Raw genomic sequence first — 26,050 nt, 5'->3', positions numbered from 1 at the left:
CCATGGTGCTAACAGGAAGAGAAATTTATCATAGTAAGAATGAAGAAGTAGAAAGAAACAGAAGTCAGGAATGCACAAAGAAAAGATGACCTGTTCTGAAAGAACCTAAGCTTCTGAAATGAAAAAAAAATGGTGCTTTATTTTGTTTTTGTAATAGGAATTATCAGGAAGAAATGGGTAGCAGACCCCAAGAAGACACCTGAAAACAATCCACAGTCCTCAGCTGTAGTCCCAGAACAGAGGTGAACGTCTCCCTGACAGCACATAGATCATATTCTTCATCTTGGATTGGAAGACAGAGTTTTGTTTGTGTTTCTTAGTTTCATTTACTGTGTGGAAGCTCCCAACAAACTGCTCTTCTCCACACGCACTTGCAGAGCGGTCCCTACACCAGCAACTGGTCAGTTGTATTCAGTTTACCTTCATTAAAACAGTAGGTACAGCTGCATAATCTCCCATGGTTTCAGAAAAATCTTCGTAACACTTTTCTCTTTTATATTCCTATTTACCAATGAAGATGTTATTTGGCAGGAAAGAAAGGGGTTAAATTTGTCATCCTATTGTGATTACCTTAACTGAAGGTCTTGTACAGCTGATTGTTAATAATTTCCTTGCAATTTAACCTAATATTAGCTGCTGATATGTAAATGATACTGAAAGAAGAAGAAAGATATATGGTGTAGGCAAGTCGAGCTCAAGTCAAGAGGTAAACTATTAATCTGCTAGGAGAGCAGGTTAAGGAACAAGCCTATTGACTGGAGACTACATACATTGCAGAAATGTTACTTTGCAGTAGACAGAAACTTCAAGAGAATAGGAAAAATTCTTAATGAAAGAAAATGGAAGCTGACACTGCAAGTTAATAGTTGAGCTTGCAAAGGAAATGGGCTTGTAGCAAATGAAAGGACAGAAAAGATATATTCAAGGCACCAAAGAAAAAGGTTGTCCTGGAAAAGGAGAAAGAGAAAAGGAGCAAGAAGAATAGCACAAGGAAGTACAGAAACTGTACTTTCACACCTTTTGCATGATTTAAATCTTTAAAGAGCTAGGAACATAAAAATTCCAGGCTCATACATCTAAATCACTTTTACCCACACAAATATATACATATATATATATATATAGTGTTTTATATATATATAGTGTTTCACTTCATTATATATATAAATTCATATATATATGTATAGTGTCTCACTTGCGGAAACTCATACATGAGAAACTGTTAGCAGCTGAGCAGAATCCATTGTATAAAATTAAAGGTCATTTCTAACTTAATTCAAGTAGCATCTCCCTAAACAATATCTAGGATAGCATATAAATGCATTTAAAATGGGCTATTCAGATATCATCAGCCAGCAAAATCCAGGCAGAGAAACAAAAACACAAGAAGGAAGGACCTGCAGAAAAAGGAATCAATCAAGAGCCACGGATATGTTGTCAGAAGTAATATCCTACCATGCGAGAAGCACCACCAAACTACCCTTGTGGGATGTTCTCTGGACCTGTCCTCCAACCTAACCCAGACAGAAAATGATAAGGGAATAGGAGTAGCATGCCTGGTCTCTGTTTGCTGGGAGAGAGGCAACAGACGCAAGTGGCTTTTCGGCACTCCTGAAGACTGTGTTACAAAGGTTGAAATAAGTTATGCCGAAGCAAGCCAATATGTGATCAACATACATTTCTTCATGAGCAATTCAAAAAGCAAAGAAGGAATATGTGCAAGACCTAAATTACACTGGTTTTGAACAAATCACCTACCAGCTTTCCATCCATACCAATCGGACCCTAGGATAATCAAAAGCCAAAACAAAATGGAACAGTTAAAATCAGCGGAACACTGAAATTGAGGAATATATACAGACTCAGGGAATACTGCAGGATTTAGAAGATGATTAACTATGTCAGCAGTTAAGTGCAATACCTTAAAAATACTTTAAGAATGAAGGCACAGAGAAGAAACAACAAAAGGAGCAGACCTAAGACAGTAGAAATAAAAACAGTATGATGCAAAGTAGCCAGGCAATAGCTGGTGTTCAACGTGCAGTGAAGGATTTGTTAGTTTGGCAAGCCACAGCAGTACAACATAACCAAACATATGAAATAATGCATCTGGCTTGAGTATTGTTCTTTAAATGAGAAAATAAAATAGGTAGCCTATTTACTGAATGATCTTCTCACAATCACATGGCTGCAAGATGAAAAGAGCAAACACTTAAAATCTCATAACTAATCTGTATTTAAATACATATTGTAATAGTGATGTTTAATAAGAAACATCAGTTCACACAACTGACTGAGTTACTAAAGAATTCTCCCTATACTTTGGCCAAGAATTCCCGCACACCTTATCCTGCTTTTCTTCCTGCCCCTTCCAACAGAAAACATGGAACTTCCTCACTGATACTTTAAAAGTTATTTGTTTCCTTTACCCAAAGGTGGCTTCCAGTTATTTGGATGCAAATTCTAGAAATGATTTTATGTGGATGCACCCTGTTGCAACTCAGTAGCTGATGCTGTATTAACTGCATATTTAGGTGATCAGATAGGGGCTTGAGAAAGTTGGAGTAATTTTACACTGGGTGTTTAATGTCTATACTTTCTGACAATGAACAGTCAAGTTATCTTTCACTGGCAACGGGACAAGAACAGGCAAAGAAGTTGTTTCTGCTATTGAAGTCATCGTTAGACAGAAGCTCTGAGCTTTCAGTTGTTTGCCCCATGCAAAAGGGACAGTTTTCTCCTAGATGCCGGCACTGCAGCCAGACTTTCCCTTCAGAGCTTGACAGTCACTCACTCAAACCACATTCCCTAAGTACACAGCCACTTGGGACGGATTGCTCACACGGCTTGATTTGGATCACTGTTGCTTGGAAGACAGCACATAACTTGATCCATTTTACCCTTGCTGCCTTTTATACCCTTTGTCAGCACTAGGCTTGCCTTGTAAGCAAAACTCAAAGTGTAATAGCTTAGCCTAAATCAGGTCTGCAGTGCTTCTACTCACCCCTTCACCAGGAGTGTGTATTCTTACTTTCTACACTAATACCAACAGTCGCATCCAACAGTCAGTCCAGCAGCTATCAAGAAAGTAATAAATGCTAAGACAAAGTGATGTGGTGTCAATCTAGTGAGTTCCCAAGTTATTCACTCTCTCCCAGTCTAGACCATAGGCTTTGCTGGATAGTCCAGGCATCTATAATGAAAGAGGACATCAGCTGGATGTACACTCTGTGAAATTCATGATTTTGGTACCTTACTGGCTTTCTAAGAAGCCTTTGCACTAACCTACTTGTCTGTTCCAACAACAAGTTGCTGTGTCTGGGCAGCCCTACAGGAATAAAAACATTTACCTCTCCTTCCCTTCAGTTCTTACTGTGGTTTCCTGTCACATCGCAGAGTAGATGACGTGCTGAGAACATAAAGCAGGTCACCAGTACCTTGGTTGTCTTCATGACCACTATATTTGTCAGGGGCTGATATCCTGGGAAAGTTTGTGAGCACTCAGATGGCCTACAAAATCTTTCTAATGTTCTCTCTAAACCAGTTCTTCCCTGATACCCAAAAAAGAATGCAACATTTTCCAACATATTAACAAGATAGCTTTTATTAGTATGCTTCCTCGGAGGCTATTTATCACGTACTTGTAGCTCACAAACACATATATGGCACTTATCAATTTTCTCACAGTTATTTAGCAAACCTCTAAATGTTACTGTACACCCCAAAAATTGAGGCAAATATCCAAATTATTAGCTTTCTCAGATTCTTCTAGCACTGTATTACGTTATATTTATCTAGTATTATTTACACAGCCTGCTGCAGGTGCAAAACCAAAGGCTGAGCTGAGCCCAGGCTATGAATACGTTTACTTCTAAAAAGCAAACTACAGATATTACCAATGAAAACTCAACAGTAAGGCCACCATATGTAAATAAAGTTCCCCAGAGGGCTGTGTAGGCCAGCAGCAAAATTTAACAATTTAGGCTCCTGCAAGCTTAGCCCAAAAGATTTAATTATTTTTATGATGAATGAATACAGAAAATACTTATACAAGTATTTGTAGAAGGAAAATTCATTATGGGGTCAAACTGCTGGCTTAGAGGAAACAGCCAAAAGCTCTTGTAGCTGTAACAGTGTATTGTGTTTTGCAAATAATCACTGTTTTCAGGGAAAGTTTATCATAGGAAACAAACAAACAAAAAAACTATTTGCTATTTTTGTGCTCCCTTAGTGATAGGCATTTTTGGTACTGTTAATTTTTATTTTTATTTTGTTGTCTCTTTATCCATGCTACGTAGCTCGTGCGCTTGAATTAAAGGCCTATATGTAGCATCTTGAAGAGTCTCAGACACTTGCTTGAGACATACTGCCCTACAGGAGAACAAAATCCCTTAAGATAAGGGGTCATTACTGTGAAATTAAATAATATTCTTTCACTATTTAAAAACAACAACAACAACAACAAAACCAAGTATTTAACTGCAAAACAAAGTAAAATGAATTTGACCATCTCTCAAGCTGCACACCACATAGTTCAAACAGCTTCCTGCTTTATTCGCTAAATTGCTGCTACTATAGGTTAGCATGCCATTTCTGAGAAAAAAAAAAAAAAAAGAGAGGAGAGGGGAATGGAGGGGAGGGGAGAAGAGGGGAGCACGGTCTTCTATAACACAACTCTGGTAAAACATTTCAAAAAACTAGACAATACAACAAAAGACAAGGAGATGAGTAGTTTTATACAACAGACACATCCACCAACCTCACAGAGGTAACAGAGGTGGCATTGAAAATATTTCTTCTGGACTATGCTTTTCCTCTCTAGGTTTCCACTCCCATTTTTTAAAATATATGCTATTACTGAATATTCACTTATGGTATTAGATGTTTTCTAGGATCTTCAAAAGCAAAGATGCTTACACAGTAATTTTGTTTCCCCCAAAAAGAATAAACCACTATTTTCTCAGCTTTAACTACTTATCTAATAATCCTTAAATGGACAGGGACAACACATGGGAGGAAGGAGAATATGATTGCCATTTAGCTTTTTTTTGTGAGAAGTAGCTTCCACTCCTCAAGAATGATGTAAAATGTAATGCATCTCACAGGTATTTTTAGTCAGATTTTGAACACTACACAAAATCAGTTGTTTACTGTTTAAACTGGGTTATTCTAGAGGTAAACATTTTAAGGATTTTAGGGAGTTATTGTTAGAAATTGAAAATGTCAGCAGATGTACCAGAAACCTTTAGATCTTTCCTATCAAAAAGATGGCCAGTAATATTACTTGAAGCAGCTTTACTACAGCATTTGTTTCTTTAGAAAATTCTGACTGGAAAGTAAAGATAAGAAAAAGATATCACATGTTGAAATCTATTAAGCAATAAAAGAATCGTTCAAAGGAGTACAGAAAAAAGAGGAAGATTTGGATTATCTTCTTCCTTCTGACTTCTCTATTTGTCCTTCAGTGATCCTTTTCATCTAAGGAATACCCATCAGAAGACTGCATTCTGAAACAGAAGATATATACTAAACAGAAAACAGATATCACCTCTTCTTTAGGAGCTGCAGATCATCCTTTATCTAAATAAATTTGGGGGTGGGTGGGGTTGATTTTATTAATAAATTGGATCAGCATATTTTAGCAGTGATTACTTTTGCTAGGTTTATATTCATTTGAAGCATGCAGAAAAATGTATTTGTTGTACTTCTGTGTGAAGAATGAGGAAAAATTTTGACACTGCAAATTAGTCCAATTCTGTATTTTTATATATATGTATAAGCTAAAAACAGGCCAATAACCATTTCTCAGACTTTGATAGCTCACTGTTTTTCCTGACTATTTTATGGGAAATCAAGTATTTTTGAAAAAAAAAAAAAAAAAAACTCTCTTGCAATGTAGAAAATAGGTAATTTAAAATATTTTTTTAAAAATCCTCTAGATTTATATTTTTAGATATCTGACAGCTTTAAAATATATTTTTTGACTATCACTGTAGCATTTCAGAATTCAGAAACTCTTTTCCTGATTAAGTTGCATGACTAAGTTATTACATATTTCTAAACAATCTGCTGCAAGCTTGATTGTTAAATTGTTACTTGCAGCTGCCTGAAATCTCTTATGCAAAGACATACAATAAGAAGTATCAAGGATTCAGAAGAAAGCTAAAATTTAGCTTTACAGCACCTGTATCAGCTGCATCTCAGTTATTGTGACTGAGTCTAAAAACACCTGTGTGGAAAAAAAAAAATCAATCAGTATCTAAGCAGGTTTATAAATGGTGCCCAGGTTCAGGTAAGGTGAAACATAACACATTGCCTTTTCAAATCACCTATTTTAGTTCAAGATTGATAGACTGTAAGAAAAATCAGAATTGTCAGATTTTCTCATCATGATACCATTAAAAGTGATGGATAGCCACTATTTCTGCCCCATGCCCTTCTACTCTTTGGTTAGTTACAGGTTTAGCAAGGCTGACTTTAACTAGATGCTGTAATATAATTCCCTAGCAAGTCTGATGAGATTTCTCTTCAATGAAACTTTGTTTTAGAGCTTCTGTGGGCAAAAAGTAGGATGAGCTGTTCAACTTGCTAAATTTCTTTGACTGATGAAACATTATTGGTTCTTTTTCGATGACTGGAAGTGATTGCTCTCAAGAGCAGTGAGAGTGAAAAGCCCAGGTAAAGAAATAACTTGTCCCAACCCTGGGAGAAAAAAGTGCATTAAATCAACCTGCAACAAGTCTGGCCAGCAATCAGAACATTACTGATAAAAGCAAATAATCCAGATCACTTGTGCTGGAAGAAACTTTACTGTGAGAAGAGAACAATGAACAATGAGAGTACAAAAGAGTTGAACCTTCTGTCTAAAACCCCCTTATCCCCAAAAGCAAAACTACTGACAAGAGCACTACAAGGCTATTTCAAGTCCATTACAGAATTTCCTGAATCCTTCCCTCAAGCAGTTTCTATTAGCTACTACTTGAGACAAAAGTCAGCAAGGTGGATCAGCACCTGGAGATTGCAAAGTAAGTAAATGTATTTCAAGGCAGGAGCTTCTTTATAGTTTTAAAAGATTTAAAAGAAAAAGTTCACAGCAGTTAGGCTGCTTGATCTTATTATCCAGAACCTTACAGGTTCCGTGTCAACTGCCAGAGCCTCTACCTCTTTCAGCCTTGAGAAACAACATCCTGCTTCTCCTAGACCCATTCGAAACACCAATACAAAATTATTTGAGATTTGAATTGAACACCCCCAGACAGCATACTTTATTTTTATTTCAATGGAAAAACTACGTTGTTAAAGAAAAGTGCATTGTTTAATCCTGAATAGCCTAATCCTGTATTTCCTGAAATTTTGCATGTTGGTGTAAACCACATTAATTCTCTCCTACAAAATTGCCTTTATCAAGCCAACAAGGAACTAAAAGTATACCCTGCAAGCACAGAAGAGACTCAGAAGCAAGGAGCTGATAAAACCTGGAGAATGAAGAACAGCAGCACCACGAATAAGGCTCCAGACTACACTTCCACCAGCCAGAAAAGCCACACTGTGCACAAACTAGGCTCTCAACACTAAGACTTCAGTCCATGAACATAAAGGTAATCAGAATTTATTCCAATTTCCATTTTAAAACACCTGCCTAGTGCTGTGCCTTCAATATAGAGAAATATGCAGCATACATATGTAAAGCAATAATCTAATGCTAATAGGAAACTGCCATGCAGAACTGGCAGGGATCTTACACTTACTTGGCTATTCTTCTTACTGGAAAGAAAATATTTTTCACATTTGTCTTTGAATTTCAAGAAACATAAGGACATGTGACCTAAAGAAATGGATTTCACGAAGTGGCTCTAAAGTCCAGATTAACCCAAATTAGACAATGGAAATAATCAGTAACTGAAGATGATGGATGATGAAGGACAGTTTTAAAGAATCCAAAATTAACCAGAATTGCTAGATACAGTCTCCAAAACCTTTTCTCGGAGAGACATCACTCTAGATTACAAGACTCCTAGCCTAAAGACCTGCACGCAGTCTGAACGCTCTAATGACTCCTTTGCAATTATAAGAAGGGCTGATTATATCTAAAAGTCAGCAATCTGGAGAAAGAAAAATTGTTCAGAGTTTAGCTATTCACTGAGTGGCTTAACTACAAAAAAAGCACCACATATGGTAACAATACGGGAGTACGAAAAATTCTATGCAAGAAAAATTATAGTCACAGCTTTTCAAAAGCACATTTCACAGCTGAAAAATAATTGCCGAGATGCTGTTCATTTTTTTAGTTTCTGCAGGAAATCTGATAGGCAGTTTCTTGTGGTGCAGATGCATTTTTGAGTATATGACTGCCCTTCCTGCTGAAATATATATGCAAAAATACATGAAAAAACTGAGCAGACCTAAGTTGGAACAAACTCTTCTAAAAGACTGTAGGCAGACAGCGTTCGATTTATCATGGCATATTGTAACTGCCTGCTGTTTAAAAAACAAATAAATAAAAAGGAACAGAATTAAAAAATGTGGCCTTAAAGTGTTTAAAAACAGTCTTGTGAAGGGTTCCAGAACTACATACATCCATAAAAACACTTCATTATGCTACTGAATTCCAGCATAGCTTAACGGGTAATTGAACAATGAGAACTTATATACAGAACAGAGAGATATATCCTACCTTTTACCCAACAGTTCTTGTTTCTCCCAAAGAAATTGAAACTCCTGTATCCGTAGATAGAAAGCATATGGCTAATTCATCAATGCCAATGACATTGTGTGAAAATATTTGATGTGGTTGGTGCCATGTTGATGAGAAAACAATAAACTGTGAAAAATATCACTTCTCAAAAATTAGTTGGCTGGCATTCAGCAGGAGATAGATTGTTGTAACAGCTGTGGCACGATGACTTTGATAAATTAGATTTTCATTCTCCTGGAATAATTCTGAAGAATCCCTGTCTCCCCACACCACCATGGAAGTAAATCCATTTACTCATTGGAACCCTCCTAAAGAACAATCTTTCTTGCTGCCTGTTTTGATGGCTTTACAGAATAACAGAAAAAAAATCATTTCACTTCTTTCAGTCAATCTCTTTCTTTGGTTTCTAAAAATCTTTTATTTTAGGGAGAATGCGGACCATAAAGTAAAATTAAAAACACAGTCTTCTGGCAAGTAATGCAACACCACAGAGACATAACGTTTATAGGCTGATTTTTGACCCTCTCTTAGTGAAACCATCACCTTTGGAACATCAACAAAACTCAAGAGCAGGTACCCTAATTAATTTGTGCTCCATTGGGATACAAGGAATCTAAGTGTCATGCTCCTTTTATCCACCTAAAGAGGCACATATTTTAGATGCGGCTTCCAGAGAATTCAGAAAAAGATATAGATGCCATAGAGATTCTTCCTTTCTGACTTACAAGAAAGGAGATCAATCAGAGCAGATATATCTCCATAAAAGAACAGTTACAATGGTTTTAAAAGAAGAAAACAAAAAGCCAAGGGTTATAAATAGACCTTTAGATTAAAAAATAAAAATAAAATAAAAATCCTACAATCTCTTTCCTGTGGCTATCGTGTTCTGAAGAAAGGTGTTTGAACAGTTTGAGGATAACCAAAACACCAACATTCAGACTGGTGCACTAGATGCAGCATTTCCATCTGGATACAACATACGAAAAACCTGCACAGATGCACTGTGTATAAACTTTAACTCAGAAGCAGGTGTTTTCAGCTGTGCACTGCCACATGTGCTCAGACACCAGAAAATAAAATTCTGCACATGCAAGGCCATTCAGATACTTGTGTCATGTACCTATCAGACTTAAAAGGCACAAATATATGGGTGGCTAGTTTAAACCCACTACTGTTGTTTTAAGCATACTATAACCTAAATTATTCCTTAAAAGTTGGTAATGCTGCATTCAATTCTGTCCCCCACAAAATGCTTTGGAACCCATACATCCTCAGAAAGCACAAAACGTTATGGAAAAACTATCTAAAACATACTTAAGGGGATTATTTCATTCCAGAAAATAAAGCAGAATGCAGTGCTGCGCTACAACCTTTTTCATTCTTTCTTCCTGAAGTGTTTCCCCATACAGTTTTTAATGATGTACCACCTCTTCTATTTCCCCAGTTTAACAAGAAAAGTGGGATGTAGCAATGAAAGGATCTGCACCTTAAGAATTATTTCTAGTCCTTGAAGAAAAAAAAAATTCCCATAGATCTTACCACGATCAGTGGTAACCAAAAAAAAACCAAAACTGGTTTCCAGAAGGAACATTTATTATGGTGCCCATGAAAACAAAATAACTAACCACAACAAAGCATATAAAGTGCTCAGACGAGCACACAACATCTTTATTTGTAAATCTGTGCATTTACTGCTTATTATTGTCACTGGGAAGCTAAGGGCTACCTCACTTATTGCCTTACTGTTCTGTCCCACTGACCTCAGATAGTCCTAATGGCCTTTCATGCAAGACTCTGGGCATTTCACTTTAAACAAAGTCCAACATTTGAAAGATCATGAGATAATGAAGGAGATTATATTTGAGATGGAATAACCTTTCTATTGGTGCCAGAATTTTTACAAGACTAAACTCAAGAAAACATGGGAAAACTCAAGAACTTTTTCTTTCCAATACTTCACTCAAAGGGGTTAAAGAGGGGGAAAATGCTGGATTTTTCCAGTCCTAAAAGGATTTTGGGGTTGCTTGTAGCTGGCTTGATAAGAGGCTACTGAGCAGATGCTGGAAGAATCCTGTCATATTAATTCGGAGACAGCAGTAATACTGCTTCAAACTTCTTCTGCAGTTCTTTTCTCTTTTTTAGGTGAAAAGCTATACAGGTCCAAATTCCAAACTTCTCCTGCAGTTCTTTTCTCTTTTTTAGGTGAAAAGCTATACAGGTTCAACTTCCAAACTTCTCCTGCCAATTCCTTTTCTTTTATGGCAAATTCAGTTTGTGTTTTTTTGAAATTTATACGAAAAGCAGCTGATTTTTTAATTATTATTATTTAATATTTTTTTTGGACACGGGAGAACAAAAGCATATCTCCACAAAATCTTCCAAAACCAAGTTGGTGCCTGTCTTCACCCTTAAGATATTTAAGGGAAGATACTGAATTTCTCCATAATTATACTTCTGCTTCTTGCAGCTACCCCATCTAGAAACAAATAGAAATTTCTCTACTTTTATCCTGAAATCACCCTTCAACTCAAAGTGGTACCAGTGTCCCAACCATGCAGTTAGAAAGAAGTTTTTTCTTCTTCCTTGACAACTGCTACGCAAACAGAAATGAGCAAAATCAGCCAACAAAACATTTAGCCAAGAAAAGAAAGGTGCTGAAATCAGATCAATGCATGACATAGAACATGGGCTACTCATCCCAAACCAAGAAAAACTTCCAAATCCAAGTATTTCACACCTATGCTTTTTTGAGCCATTTTCCAGCAAATCAGTCTTCTTATCTGTTTCCTAATTTCAGTCCAATTACACAACTGAAATTGAAGTTTAGTAGAGCTCAACTAGTGAATTCAAAGACAGAATACAGTTCAGTGAAACAGCTCCTAAAATCCTAAAACATTTATCAATTTCGTTATTTCATTTGTTCTTACAATCTCTAGACTATGCTTTTAAGTTTTGTGGATGACACACATGAACACATCCAAATAAAATATTTTCATTACTTTGTTTTGACATAACTGGATTTCAAGCTTATAAAAGGATTCTTGCAGAAGCTGGTGACAGCATGAAGAACAAAAATGAGTTTCTTTGCATTCTCATTTAGGGAGAAACAATTTGTATGTGATGGCAATACCAGATTATACTTTAGATACCTTAAGGGCAGAGAGCTAAAATGAGAGATCTCCTATCGTTTGCAGAATGGATAAAAAGTCAGGATAATTGATCGACACAGCTGGAAGTGGAAATGTTGAGGTCATTTCCTCTTTTGAGGTATACTGAAGGACAGCTAATCAGTCAGTCTACCTGAATAAAAAACACAAACCTCACTCAAGTTTTCCTATTAAAAAAAACAAAAAAGGGAGGGGGGGGAGAGGAAGGGGGAATCTGCACTTGGACTTTCACATTGACTTGGAATGCAAATCCTATATTATGCACAACAAAAGTTACTAAAGTGCTGTAAGTTAGTTACTCTTGGTGCTTTTGGAGCATTCTGTAATCCATGCTTTCAACCTTCACACTCAAAAACTGCACCATTGCTAACAAAGCTCTCTGAAACAAATTGTGAGTAGCAAACTGAAATCACTCCAGTTGCTGTAGGCCAAAAACTCAGTATACATATCAAATACCACTGAAAAAAAATATATATTTATATATATATATAAACCTTTAAGCTCCAGTATAGTGACAAAACTTGTTTCAAAAAAATCTGTGTGCTGATAAATAAAGCACTTCCTTCACACCTGCAATTTGTCTTCTGTGTTTTTCTCTGCAAGGTCCCAAATCCACTTTGCCCTCACATTTATTTCTGTGATTGCTTGTTGGGTAAGTGCTGTTCAACATGAACAAAAGTAGAATAATCTATCCTTACCATTGCTTACCTTAGTTGCAATCTGGTAAAAAGAGAAACCGTTACAGAAAGAATAGCATGGCTTTTTATCAATTTCCAATTTTTTCCTGGTTTTACTTCATTTGCTAAGAATTCCAGCCTCATCAACCATAAGTAAACAGCAGTTTATTGTAGTACAAATACCACATAAAAGGAGCAGATTTCTACATTAAAAACTTAATATTACTTTCAGCTGATGAGTGCTCATGTACATATGGTTGTTTTTCAGTATGCTCCTTTTGTGAGGCAAAGGGTTAAATTCCTCTCAGTTATCATGGGAATAGCTGCTGTGAATTTGTACCAAATAAACCTAAAGTGCTCTTAGCTCAATGATTTTCTTCTAGATTCAGTACTTTGTAGATCTTAGTATTAGCAAAAGTAATGTTAATTGCTTTACCTTAAGCCAAAGAAGAAGAAGAAAAAAAAAAAAAGGAGAAGAAGAAAAGAAAAATCCACCACCATTTTGTGAGGGTGATTTATTATCTGTATCCTACAGTCATGGAAAAAACTTCCAATAGACATTCCATACTGCTTGTATAAATCTTTCCTACCAGACAAGCATGTTTGCTTTCAAAAATGTAACTGCTTTAACTAATCTTGAGTTTGGTATGCACGGACATAGCTGAGAACTCATCTTTTCAAACAGGAAAACAAAGGCAGTCCAAATAACACCCTAGTATTCCTCTTGTGGTGCAAGAGGCAAAGTGTGCATTAAACACGCCCATACCAACAGATCCCCGGGAGCAGAGAAGTACTTTAAGGCTTTGTTCTACCACCTAACTTCTAACATTAAAAAAGAAGCATGAAAACACGGGGCTGAGATCCTATTATCATGATAAATGCTAGCCCAAACTATTTTTGGTGAAATCACTGGATGATGCTAAGCAGTGTGTGGCCCACTGCAGGTATGTGAAAAAACCTTTTGATTCCTAATGGGGAGAAAGTTCCTCACTCGGCTTTTTGAGGACAAACAGCTCAGGTGCCTGTCTGCTCCAGATGTTCCCTGCTTGTGGGGCCTCTGTCATAAACAGGACCTGAAACCTGGCTGCAGAGGGAAGCAGGTGTGCAACCAGGCTTTGAGAGAGCACTTCCACCGCGCATTTTCTGGAAATCTGGGAATAAAACCATCTAGGCTAGTGACTTAGGAACAAGTTTCGTCAAAGAAATATTACAGCCCTTGGCCTCAATTTGGATTGAAAATGCACAAACTCCCCCATAAGCATATTCATCTGGGAGCTATATGGGTAGTAAAGTGATAGATATCTTTCAGCTATATTAGAGGGCCAAATGAAAGATCCAGTGTTAAGGAAAGTCATGTGTCATATTTGCAACTCTGCTTCAAGATGAATGAATTGTTGACTTAAGAATCTTATGACAGTTTGGGATTTCTCTTTCCATTTGTGATAGAAATAAACAGTAATTAAATACAGGATTTCTACTGCGATTTTACATTTCCTTTGAATCTCAAAACTTGTGAGAAACTGGACAGTTCAGGCAAATTGCAAGAGGCACCTTTAACTATTACTGGTTATTCACTGTCTATCTGCATGCGATTGTCACAAATACAATTTGAGAAATGAGGCCCAGAGCTACAATATCTATCCATGCATATGCTGGGAAAACATTTGGAATGCATAATTTTGCTCAAAGGTAGTTTGTTTCATAAGTAAAGCTATTTCCATTACACTGGAGATTTGCAACGTGTGTTGCAAGGAAATGACTGGGAAATTTCAAGCAGGATTCCCAAAGAAAGGCAAGAATGAATGATCTTAGGTACAGTTCAAGCATTATGTCTGCCAAAGCATGGACATGAAAAATCCTAACTACAGCCTTCTACATGCCACCTGCTTAGCTGCTAAACTGAAGCCAGTGGAGTAGACTAGAGAGACCAGAAATATATCTTTACTGTCAAATAACTGACAAACCAGTTTAATTCCTTTCCCTATTTATACAAACTTAATTACAAAAGTGAGGCTAAATTTAAAGCTATGAAAGAAAATACTGAAAAAGGCATTTAGTTGTTAAATTACACCTATCTATCTGCCATCAGCTATAAACCTGAGTTTACCTGATAGATATATGGGGTTTTATCATTTAGAATTAACATTAGCTGTGAACCTAAACTCTATAATGATTCACAGAAACCTACTTTATACTAGTGTTATCATGCTCAATTCATATTGACATCTACAAAATGCTATGAAGAGATGTGAATTTTTCAAGATTTTAGTTCTCTGTCCATGCATCTGAGACAGATTCTTGGAGAATCCAGCATGTAGTAACAATTGTCCATATTAGTAATGATGCATCAAGAAACCTATTATCATGTTATTTTATTCTATTAATTTTTACAACCTTATTTATAATGTTATGTAGAAAATATTTTAGAAATTAATTTAAATCAGAACATACTATGTGGGCAGGCATTTATTGCAGCCCAAATCATTTTCTGAAGTCATCACATGAAGTTTCTACTTTGACTCATCTATGTCACCTCTCTTTTTGGAACTACACATGAGGGAAAGCATAGAAACCTCCTCTTTTTTTTTTTTTTGTTTTTTGTTTTTCACTGTTGGTTTTTCCACGAGTCAGTAGTTACTCAGTGATCACAGTAACCAGTATAGAAAAACTTGGGGCACTCTGCGTCCTCCAGTGAGCTGCTGGAATAAACACTGCATTTTCTTATTTATGCACTAAGCATTACATGGATGTTACAGATGAAAGGATTCAGCCCATGGTTCATTCAAAATGGCAATCAGGCTGCAACAAGCTAATAAACGTGTGCTGATGTGTAGCCTCAATCATCTGTGACACAATTAATAGAAACTGTGACTTTAAAATATCTCAGACCTTTCTGTTCAAAGAAATTGTAATGATTATCTCATATCGGTGCAAAAAAATCAGCATATAAATAAACTGATGAACTGTATTATATATGATTCATAGATTCAAAGCTCATAAAAAACATTATCGGTATTAATGTGACCTCATTAGAAAGGCTACAGTTACTATGCAAGCAGCCATGTGAATTTAGAGACAGTCCAAAAATTTGTAAGCAAAACTGGGCGTTTATTTACTACATCCTCGCTGCAGTACTTTTCAAAAAAAAAAAAAAAAAAAGAAAAACCTAACAAATTCTTATAGCATTCCACATAGCACAGAATACTCATCATTAACCTGCTTCACAGCAAATGTCTGTTGTGCCTGTTTAAACTGAAGAGTATTTGGGGGAACATTATAACTGTTGCTAGGGTATTGCATTGTTGAGAAATTCTGATTCACTGTGTTATGACTGTTATGAAGATTTTTGAGGTGTCATAGAAGTTTTTTAGGAACAGACAGGTTGACACAACTTGCCATTGTAGGTCTATTAACAGATACTACAGGATGGCAACAACTGCAAGCAGGAAAGGTCTAACCCACTTTTTTCCCCAGGGTTAACTTTATCCCACACATATCTGAATATTAACGGTGCCAGAATGTAATTTTTGAGACTACAGCTTAAAAACTGCAATTATGACCATACCTATGATTCAATATCAAGGTAAAGTTTGTACTCAGATAACCTTTGCTCAGGGCTCACATCATATAACACAGGTATGGCTTGAAAAAGGCCACACTGGTATGCTGCAATAGCTACCATTGAGTGTTGAACTTGACAGATGTATCCATGGAAAAGGCTGAAAGCCTCCTTCACCTACAGCCATAGAAAACTGGCTTATCTCCATCCATTGGAGTGGAACTGAATGTCGAATCTCCCCAGCCCCAACTCTTGGGGTTCGTGGCCTGATTGGAATAGAGAAACCTAGCTCCTCTTACAAGCTTCTGTGGCAGGGTTGTAGCAGTTGTGTACGGCCTACAAAGAAAACTAGGGACTGGCTGTGATGTTGATATTACACTTGAGATGGACCAAAGCATGTTTTTGGATGTTCAAAGTTTGGTCACTCTACTGAATGGCTCATATGCAGAGTTTTGATGAGCACAGCAAGAAAATTTAGAGTTCTGATCTGCTGTAATGAATGTATTAATGGAAAGTGGTTATGAGAAAGAAGAAAAAGAGCTCTAAGGAATTAGTTTATACTTAGTAATTTATACTGAGTAGTCACTCATTTTCTGCTGAATCTAAAGCACTGGCATCAGCTGGCAACTTTTGGGAACAACTCATTTTGGGGCAAGGAGTGAGTACATGGCTCTATTAGAAATTGGCAAACCCAGCAACCTTCAGAGATGGACAGTTGACCATCTGTACCTTTCTGAAGGAAGCAGAGCATTCCCTGAACTCAGAACAAGCAGGCAGATGGGTCAACTGAAAATTTCATGATTTCCAAGCCAATCACTACTGTCAGGACTAAAAAAGAAGGATAAATTACACAGAACTGAGAACACATACTGAAACCACTGAGTACAAAGAAACTCCTCAGATTCCAGATGTTTTGAATTTTCTATGTATTTAAAAAATAAAGAAGTCTTCTGAAACCCAAAATAGTTATAAATATTTATCTACCAAACCTGAAATTTATTGCAAAATTTTGCTGGTATATGCTTTTAAGACCTTATTTTGGTCAAATGCCAAAAATAAAAGGTGGTCTACAAAGACACCTGTTGAGAAGAAGAAATGTTGTAAAAGAGAGACAGAAGCTTCTGTAGGATCACTGGGTCAAATCCTCAGGGGAAGGTCAGGAACTGACAAAGCAAATACTTGAGCTTAGACATTTATATTGCACTGCAACTGAAAAAGAAGAGCCCTGACCAGCTACTGGAAATACCACAGCTGTTGTAGAGATGCTTAAGACTTCCATAGGCTGAGCTTAATCACAGTTGAAAAATTCTCAGATTTCTTCTCTTTAGATTCTTTCAGTTATGTTCATTTTACTGCAATGCCAGAGCTGTAGAGCTGCCAGAGTACTGGAGTTTTAAAAACTTGCTTTTGGGTGGAATTAACTTTATATACCATATGTTTTATTTACACTAAAAAATAACAGAATAAAGGCTATTAGATAAACCTGAACTGACACAAAAAGCCCAGCCGACTCCTACCACTTTCTTTTTGATAGACTTGCACATTAAATCTGTTAAATGAGAGAAAATAAGTCTTGCCATATAAGTCTTTTTTTGTTTGTTTCTTTAGCAATGCTAATAAAGAAGAAAGAAACTGGAAAAGCAGGCATCTGACAGAACACCCTGATTAGAAAACTTCATGCATCAATTGTACACTACTTCTTATGCTAGGAAAAAAAATACCATCAGCGTATCTATTTGGTTTGGCTTTATGCTTCTTAAAAATAAACAGGTGGAAGACCAGAGCCAGATCTTATAGTTATTTGATGCAGGCAAATACAAAAGAGCCCTCAAACATAGCCTTGCCTGGTCACTGCACAGAATAGAAAGAATGAAAGCTCAATGCTTTGCCCTTCACAACGGTGCTCTTCCCAAGCTGTCCAGGAAATTTATTATGTATAATTACATTAGAGTTTCATAATATAACAGCAACAATGGAGGAAGGAAGAAGAAAGGGCTCATGCTACACTACTACCTACTGCACACTTGCCTACACAGCCTCAGTCTCTCTCTACCTGGAGAAGCAGCAGAAACAATGAAATAAGAAGTACTGACAAAGGAATACAGCAAAACAATAAAACACATTTTTCCAATTTCACACAACAGCAGTTTTCACATTCTTCCATACAAAGCTTATTTCTCCATACTCAAACCCATTTACAGCTCTTCTCTTTTTTTCCTGGAGCGTTCTTTGTCAGAACAGGAGTCAGAGACTTCTAACAGCAATCTGAAGTTCTCTACAGATCTTGATACTGCTTGTCTTATGGTATATTGAGACACTATCTTGACAGGTACAAAACTCAGATGCATGATGTTTAAGGCATTTTCCGCTACTAAAGTCAACAAAGATTGAGAAAAATGGGAATTAATGCAAAGCACACAGTCACCTGGAGCAGACAAAACTCTCCACAGGTCCTAAAGTCTTGTAAGTGTATCAGCTGCTCTACAGCCTGTTATCATGGAAAGATGTAGGAGAAATTTCACCAACCCCTTCTTTTATGAAGCAATTCTATAAGCACTGTCATATTCTGACACTTCATTCTGAAATCTGAAGATAGTGCATCTGTACCAAAATGCAGCAATTTTGAGGATGATTTACTTGGATATTTAACTTGATCTGAAATTCAACTTGGGAGAAGAGGTAGGGAAAATTTTCTCAGTCCACTTCAATTTTTCAGTGGAAAAACAGTAACTTCTACTCATCCAACCAGCTCGCAAGATTCTTCTTCCCACACCACAGGGTTTGTGTATTTTGTCTCTTCACTCCAGTCCCAAGCAGCTGTATTATTTTATTATTATTATCACAAGTTCCAGCATTACTACTTCTCAAGTGAGACTGCAACAACACTGCAAAAAATGCCCATGTTCTTATTCTTATATTTACACATTTTTCTAGTTCTCTTTTACTTAAGAAGTTATGATAGTTTATTTCAACTTCAAACAGAAGTAGAAAGAGTTATAACTCTGAATTTGATCACTCTATTTGTTATACAAAGCTCTTAACAAGGATAAAAGGAGCCATAGCACTATACAGCTTTTATAGTTTTGGTGGAGCCTTACATAATAACTAATTAATCATAGTCTTATAAACCCCTTGATAAGTGTGTTACACATCAGCAGTAAGTCCAGCTTATGTTCTTGACTTATGATACCATATCTTCCCAGGAACTTGGATTTCTCACTGGAATTCCTTTCACTGTTATTGTTACTATGTCTTAAGGTACCTTCAGAATTAGAATGAATGAAGACACTGAAAACTTAAGTCTTGGAGAAAACAGCTGCTAGGTTTTGTGACATTGCAACGATATATTTTTACCTACTGAGCAGAGAGCTTTTCCGGTTTACATGTGGCAGATATACCTCACTATCCTCACAGAATACCCTAGAAAATCTAATAAAGATTAAAGCAATAAGGTTTCTATAGGAGTTAAATAGGAGTCTAGAGAAATAACTTTAAACTCTAATAGCCTTTTCATAGAGGTCTAAAGACTGTACAAGTACCTTTAAAAAGCATCACACTTGCTGTTACGTATTTCCCATTCAAAGCAGGACGACATGGCTGCAACTGAAAGTGTCTGAACAGCCAGCCAAGGACAATGAACAAGAAGCTAAGCCAAATTCTATTCCCAGTCATTTTCAAGCAGGAAGAAGTAGCATTTGATGAGTGCTAAGCACTACCAAAGGCACACATTTGCATGTGCACGCATAGATGGCTGCATGCATGCAGAGAAACGCATTCGCACTGAAGTTTGCCCATAACAATTCCACTTTTAGAACCAGTAATTTCAGTAACACTGCTTTCAAGTGCCTTTATTGTCTTCAGATCCCACAGCAAACCTCTCCAAGAAAACAGCTGGACCATGGACAAAGCACTGGGCCTTCAGGCTTTGAAGAAAATAATATTTTCAGGCTGTCCGCGTGGAGCCTTCAAAACATGCATGAGTCCATCACTGATGCATTCACTCATTTTCTAAACTTGCCAAGATGTCTATGAGGCTTTCATGCATTGCACAACATAACCTTCACCCTGTGCTTTAAGGTCATTAGCTGGAACACAGAACTCCAAAAATATTTAATTTCCATAGAAGCCGCAAAATAAGGGCTGGTTTGTTGTCACCGTGGGTTTTTCTTCCTATAAATCCAAATCTCTGTATACAAAGTTCACAGCTAGATGATGAGAAAATAAGTTTTTTTTTGTAAAGCTTTTCACTCCATCTTCTCCCAAACACACGCACACTCATATTAAGCACTATAAGTGAAATTGGAATAAGCATTCTGAAACCTAATAATGGTTTCATTGCATTCAAGCAGGTTTCTTACTACTAGTGATTAATTCCTCACCAGCTGATTTGCAACTACTCATAATAGTAAAGATATGCATTGGATGATATTTCATTGGTAACATTTCTCAGTAAACTCTGCAATTACAGAAGATGCCCTGAAAAAAACATTCAAATTGTCCTCCACCTCCAGCTGTTCAAGGTAAGCAGTGTACATCTACCAACAGAAACATTTTTAAAACTCACTAAAAAAATAATCTTTTGTCTGAAATATACAGGCAAATCATTTTGGAAGGGCCCTGCATGATATATTATCAAGTGCTTAAAGTAAGATCATTATCATGCCTTACCAGTCACTATGTTCCGCATATGTATTGTCTCTGAAATGAATCTGCTACCACATTTTGTCACTTGGTTTCTAATACACACATGACACCAGGCACATAATTCTTTTCTTGAGTGGGACACAACAGTCAGCTCTCCTGACTACTTGAATGAAACATATTGTTAACAGAATTTAGAAAGATGCATTATTTCATATATTACAATTTTCAGGCAACAAATCCCAAAGATATGAACGAAACTGACAGAAAAATGAAGTGCATATATTATCATAAAATTACTCTGAGAGACTATGCAGCCAACTGCTAAGACCTCTGTAATAACATTTTATTTTGATCAAAGTGCATCGAAGGAAGCAATCAAGAGAAACAGGACAATCGAAAGAAAGGACTTAGAGATTGCATATGCCAGCTGAACAGCTTTCTAGTATGGCAAATTGAGATGCAGTATCCTGCTAAAGGATTATTATTATTTTTTTTAATTCTAGTGAAAAATTAATTTTGTATGCAAGAATGCAGACAGTCAACACAAAATACAATGTCAAACAAGAAGTGCATTGCATTTATGCACTGTAAACACTGAGGTTCTTTTTAAAAATTTCTCAAAGATTTTGTTTTATTTTATGGAAAGTCTTACGTTTTGTAGGCATCTGAGAAACAGGAAAAAGGTCCTTTTGACAATAATAAAGCAAAACCAAAAAACAGAAACATAATTTTGGAGTAATATAAGCTATCATAAATATATGATGAGTTACCGGATAGCCATTTCGCCCTGGTAGACCCTGGTTGAATGAGATGAAATGGTATGACACACGTTAACAACACAGTCATGACATATGACATAACAAGCATGCAGAGTACATTACTGGCAAATTAAAAAGTGCAAATCCATTAATTTCTTGATAAGTGATGGTATTTCAAGCCAACAGATATGAAATCGGTACTACATGTTGAAAAAGGGGGCTTTGACAATGGAAATCATATTTTAAATGAAACATTCTAGTTAAGAAGTTACTGACTACTTCTGATGCTCAACGACATTGCCTTTGTTATGAAGAGAATCACCCCTATAGACTAAAGGGCAATATGTGGTTAAAGAAAAAAAGATTTAGTGCTTAGGCAGTAAGGTCATAAATACATAGGCTACTGCTAGATCATAGGTGCCAAAGAAGAAATTCGAGAATGCTATAGCAGAGCATAAAAAAATTGAAAGCCCCAGCCTTTGACTGGTCCCACACATGATGCTCAGTAGTCATGTACAAGGAAAATAGAGCACTGCAGTACCCTTTGAAAATACAGCATGCACCTAAACTCCACGGAATGCTGTGTGGAATATACAAATATTTGCGATTTTAAATGAAAAGGATTACCACAGTATCCCAGGTGAAAACAAGAATTGAGTTTGCAACAGTTGCTCCTAGCCAGACTGTGTCTATGAGATTCAAAAAATGAATTAGCAACAGAAACTACATTTTAAAATGCCTTGTAGCAACTTAAAACCTTACTGACTTTCAGCAAGATGAAGTACTGTAAGGCAGTTTTGTATATAAGACTCAGAATTTTAAGTCAGACACTTTTTAAGAATAATTCAGCCTTCTGAGCTATTTCAGGTTTGTATTAATATTGTCATGAACTAGACTTTTTTTTTTTTTTTTTTTTTTAAGGGGACCTACAGAGTCAAAGACATTCATAATGAGCCACATAGTGAACTCCTGCTATGTTGTCTTGCTACAGGAAAACCACTTGCATCATGATTTATGGTTATTCTTTGTGTTTCACAGGAAGACTGCAAAAGAAGTTGAGGAAGGCAATGTTTCTTTCAAATAGACTGCACTATTATGCATTAAGCCTGGCTTTTCGTTGATGGCTTGTTAAATGAACTTACCACTATGAACTCCTGAGAATACGGTCAAAATCTTTCAAGGCTAAGTATTATCACTGCTCAGTACATACAGCTTGCACTAAAATCAACAGGTCACAGCAGAAGTTCAGCATATTAATTCACTATTTTCAAGCTGACACTTTCATACCGTATGGTGAACATGGATGGCATGACAAATACAAATGTTTGAGATTCATGTGTTTACTCCTGTTCTTCAAGTCTGACTTTTGACCTACCCTGGGAATATGCTACAAAACAAACAAACAAAACAAAAAGCTGAGAAACTGTTTTCTTACCAACAAGAGCAGCATGAAAGTCAACTAAGTTACTAAATGGAGCAGTCTTATTCAATATTCATTTTACACAAGGACTTACTGGCCTCAGTAACAATTTCACCACAATGAGCCTGTCAGCCCATGTACCTCTGAAGAGCAAGGAGTCTTTACCCCAAGAATTTGTGACAACTGCAGAGGAAGTTGCTACCCAGTACAAGGCAGAGTAACTGAGTCTGGACTTCAGACAACACACTCGCACATTTTTATCCTGTAGCAAAATATTTGTTTCCAAGTTATAAGCAAAATGAGAATAATGTACTTACATGGAATTGTGGTCCAAACTGCTATCTGGAGCGCTGAATGTAAAGCTTTATAGTTTTAGAGACATTTTTCTTATGGAACTTTCTGACTAAATTATTTGGTTCCAAAATAATTAGTGAGTGTTTACGCTGTGTAAGTATAAATATCAAAATTCCCTCTTGATGATACATGATCAGTTTATCGTGGTGATAACAAAACAGGATCTAACATAGATTTCTCCCTGATTCTGGAAGAACCAACAATGTATCACTGTACTTACAGGAGGTCCTGTGGAGGGGGAAAAGGGGAAAGAGAAGGAGGAAAAAAAAAAAAAGACAAAAAAAAAAAGTAAGCTTATGAAGTTTTTAAAGAAAGACACATATATACAAATCCAAACACAAGGCCTCAGGATCGTAAGCGAACAATGTTGCTAATACACTATGCATTTTCCCATTTAAGTCCCTCTTGGTTTGGTTGGGCTTTGCAACTTGTAAATACAGCTACTGCTCAAATGCATGCTCTTACCTTACCAAGGAAGCAAATTCTTCAGCTACAGTCATGCAATCTTATGCAAGTTGCTTCTCCATCCATTTCCATGCAATTTCATGCCAGGCCAAAAATACCAGCCATGGACCATGACTCCTTTTGTCAGACTCCACACAAAGCATATGTAACCACATCACTAGTTTCAGTTAGCCACACAGTTGGGCATTTCGTCACAGCTTGGCTGCAAAGTTGCACCAAGTACCCTTGGCATTTAACCTTGGCGTCTAGTGAAGACATATGTGCACTAGCATCTTCCAGCCTTCCAACTTTGCCTACGAGAGCAGGTTTCAGTGCCCACCTGACAGTGCTGAACTTTCTTTTCATCACCTTCCCTTCTCAAGGCACACATATAAAATGTTCCCTGTTAAAATGTCACACTTCATGAAGTGATATTTGCACATTTTTTCAATTATTTAGACTCAAAGACTTTTGTATACCAGTTCTTGGAAACATCATCAAAGGGCCACAAATCAAATCTACTATTTCAGTCTTATTAAGTTGAGCAGCTGCAGCTCCCAAATCAATGGCATTTCATTAGCTTTTATGCCTCTCTCTAATTTCTGAATAAAGTGAAGTGCAAAAGGAGTATAAAGCTGCAGCAGCTGTACTTGGAGATTGCTTTTAATATTGATAGCCTTTTGTTTTTAACAATGCAGTTTTATTGCCCTGTAACTAAGGCAATTTCTTTATACTGGTAAATATTCTTAAATGGCATTTTAAATTGCAGGTCTGTTTTTAAACAAGAAAGATCAATTTCCTTTGTTAATAGTTTAATGTGTGTTTATTTGAGACATAAAATGAATCAACAAGCATACTGCAAAGTAATTGCCAGGATCATCTGTAAGACAATCTTTAACCACAGAATTCCCTTCTGTAGCACAGCACTTTCCTCTGAAGTAAATACTACTCCAACCTCGAATGGAAACATCAAGGTGATTTATATTAACCTTTGGCAGGGTTTGGTTTCAGTTTCATGATGCAGGAAAATATGGAAATAGTTTTTAAGAGCCAGATAAATAATCATTTACAAGATTAAGGAGGGCTACATAACAAATTTACAGAGACCAAGCCGATTGAAAGAATTCCCTAACTGGCAAAACAGACAATACAGCCAAGGAGATTAGAAATGCCCATTTTCTCCTGCATCAATTATAGAAAATTCACCTTCGCTGAAGACTCAGTCCTGCAACATAATCAACAGTTCCAATTCCCAGGAAGAGGCACTCAGCATCTCACAACGCTGTCTCAAATGAAATTTCAAGCTCTACGCCAACACTCGGATTTTATTTCTCAACAGCCAGCTCTCTGGTACAGGATAACAAACCACCAAATGTTTTTCTTATTTACATAACAACTAACTTGCTACTTGTTTCTAGTAAACAGCAATTTTTCTCACACTGAATACTCTATTTGTCACGTTATTTCCCTGAACACTGACACTCTTAACATACTTCTTTCCTTCTCAAACTGTTCGTCTCAAACCAAGGAGGCCTGATGCAATGCTGACTTACAGTATCCCCCCAGCTGCTGACTAACATGGAGTTACTCTGATTTGTGCAAGACTTAGAAGACACGGAAATGGTTTGACAACTACCGGTAATGTTGCCAACGGCACCACGTCAAACATTATGAAGTGTGACTACAAAGTAATGACACTCAAGACCAGATAGCTATCTGGAAGGCCACCAGGTATATGCCAAGGGTCACAAATTTCTACAAGAGAAGCTTCAGAACTCTCTTTCAGAGCACACAAGCAATAAAAATAAAGATGAAGGCATGCTGGGTATGCATCCTCCCAAAACCACACAGACATCAAACAGCAATGGATCATACGAAAGTGAAAACTTACCAGTCTCTCCTCTTCTGCCCCGCTTACCTCTTTTCCCTGGAGGACCTAAAAAGAAGATGGTGCGTTGTAACTTTCTTGAAATTACAACATGTAGAATATTGTTTGTGCTTGGATGTAAGGCATTAAACAGATGCATTACACATGTGATGCTCATGAATGGGTGTACAAGGCAGTCAGAGAAAGGTCCAGAGACTTGGCTGAGCAAGGGCAACAGATCACCAGAGTAAGATTCAGGAAGTTGAAGATAAAATGGAGAACTACATCACCCACTACAGACTCTCAGAAAAAATGTGTGGGAGAAGCTGTAGAGGTCATCCAGTTCATTCTTCTTTCTCAAGGCAAAAGTCAACTACATCAAAAATATTACTGCAACTTCCACAGGCATTTTCCCCCTAGTATTTCACTGTTCTGACGACAAGAACATTTTTCTTTATGTCCAAC

General features: G+C 36.8%; 1 protein-coding gene across 15 annotated transcripts in view; it reads right to left on the bottom strand.

The window, feature by feature from the left end:
* COL25A1 (collagen type XXV alpha 1 chain) overlaps positions 1-26,050 on the bottom strand; it is a 308,172-nt gene that overhangs the window by 127,445 nt on the left and 154,677 nt on the right. For 8 of the 15 annotated variants that reach the window (XM_040554847.1, XM_040554846.1, XM_040554856.1 and 5 more), the window contains exons 3-6: positions 25,610-25,654; positions 23,495-23,502; positions 21,513-21,539; positions 1,759-1,785 (exon numbers count right to left, since the gene is read on the bottom strand). In XM_040554847.1, the coding sequence (XP_040410781.1) occupies positions 1,759-1,785; positions 21,513-21,539; positions 23,495-23,502; positions 25,610-25,654 (107 nt within the window). The remainder of the gene's footprint in view (positions 1-1,758; positions 1,786-21,512; positions 21,540-23,494; positions 23,503-25,609; positions 25,655-26,050) is intronic. The other 7 variants (XM_040554854.1, XM_040554857.1, XM_040554853.1 and 4 more) reach the window with 1 other exon arrangement.

This window comes from Cygnus olor, chromosome 4 (genome assembly GCF_009769625.2).
Source record: "Cygnus olor isolate bCygOlo1 chromosome 4, bCygOlo1.pri.v2, whole genome shotgun sequence".
Classification (NCBI taxonomy): domain Eukaryota; kingdom Metazoa; phylum Chordata; class Aves; order Anseriformes; family Anatidae; genus Cygnus; species Cygnus olor.
The sequence above is the reverse complement of the archived record's forward strand: the minus strand, read 5'-3'. Positions and strand labels throughout refer to the sequence as shown.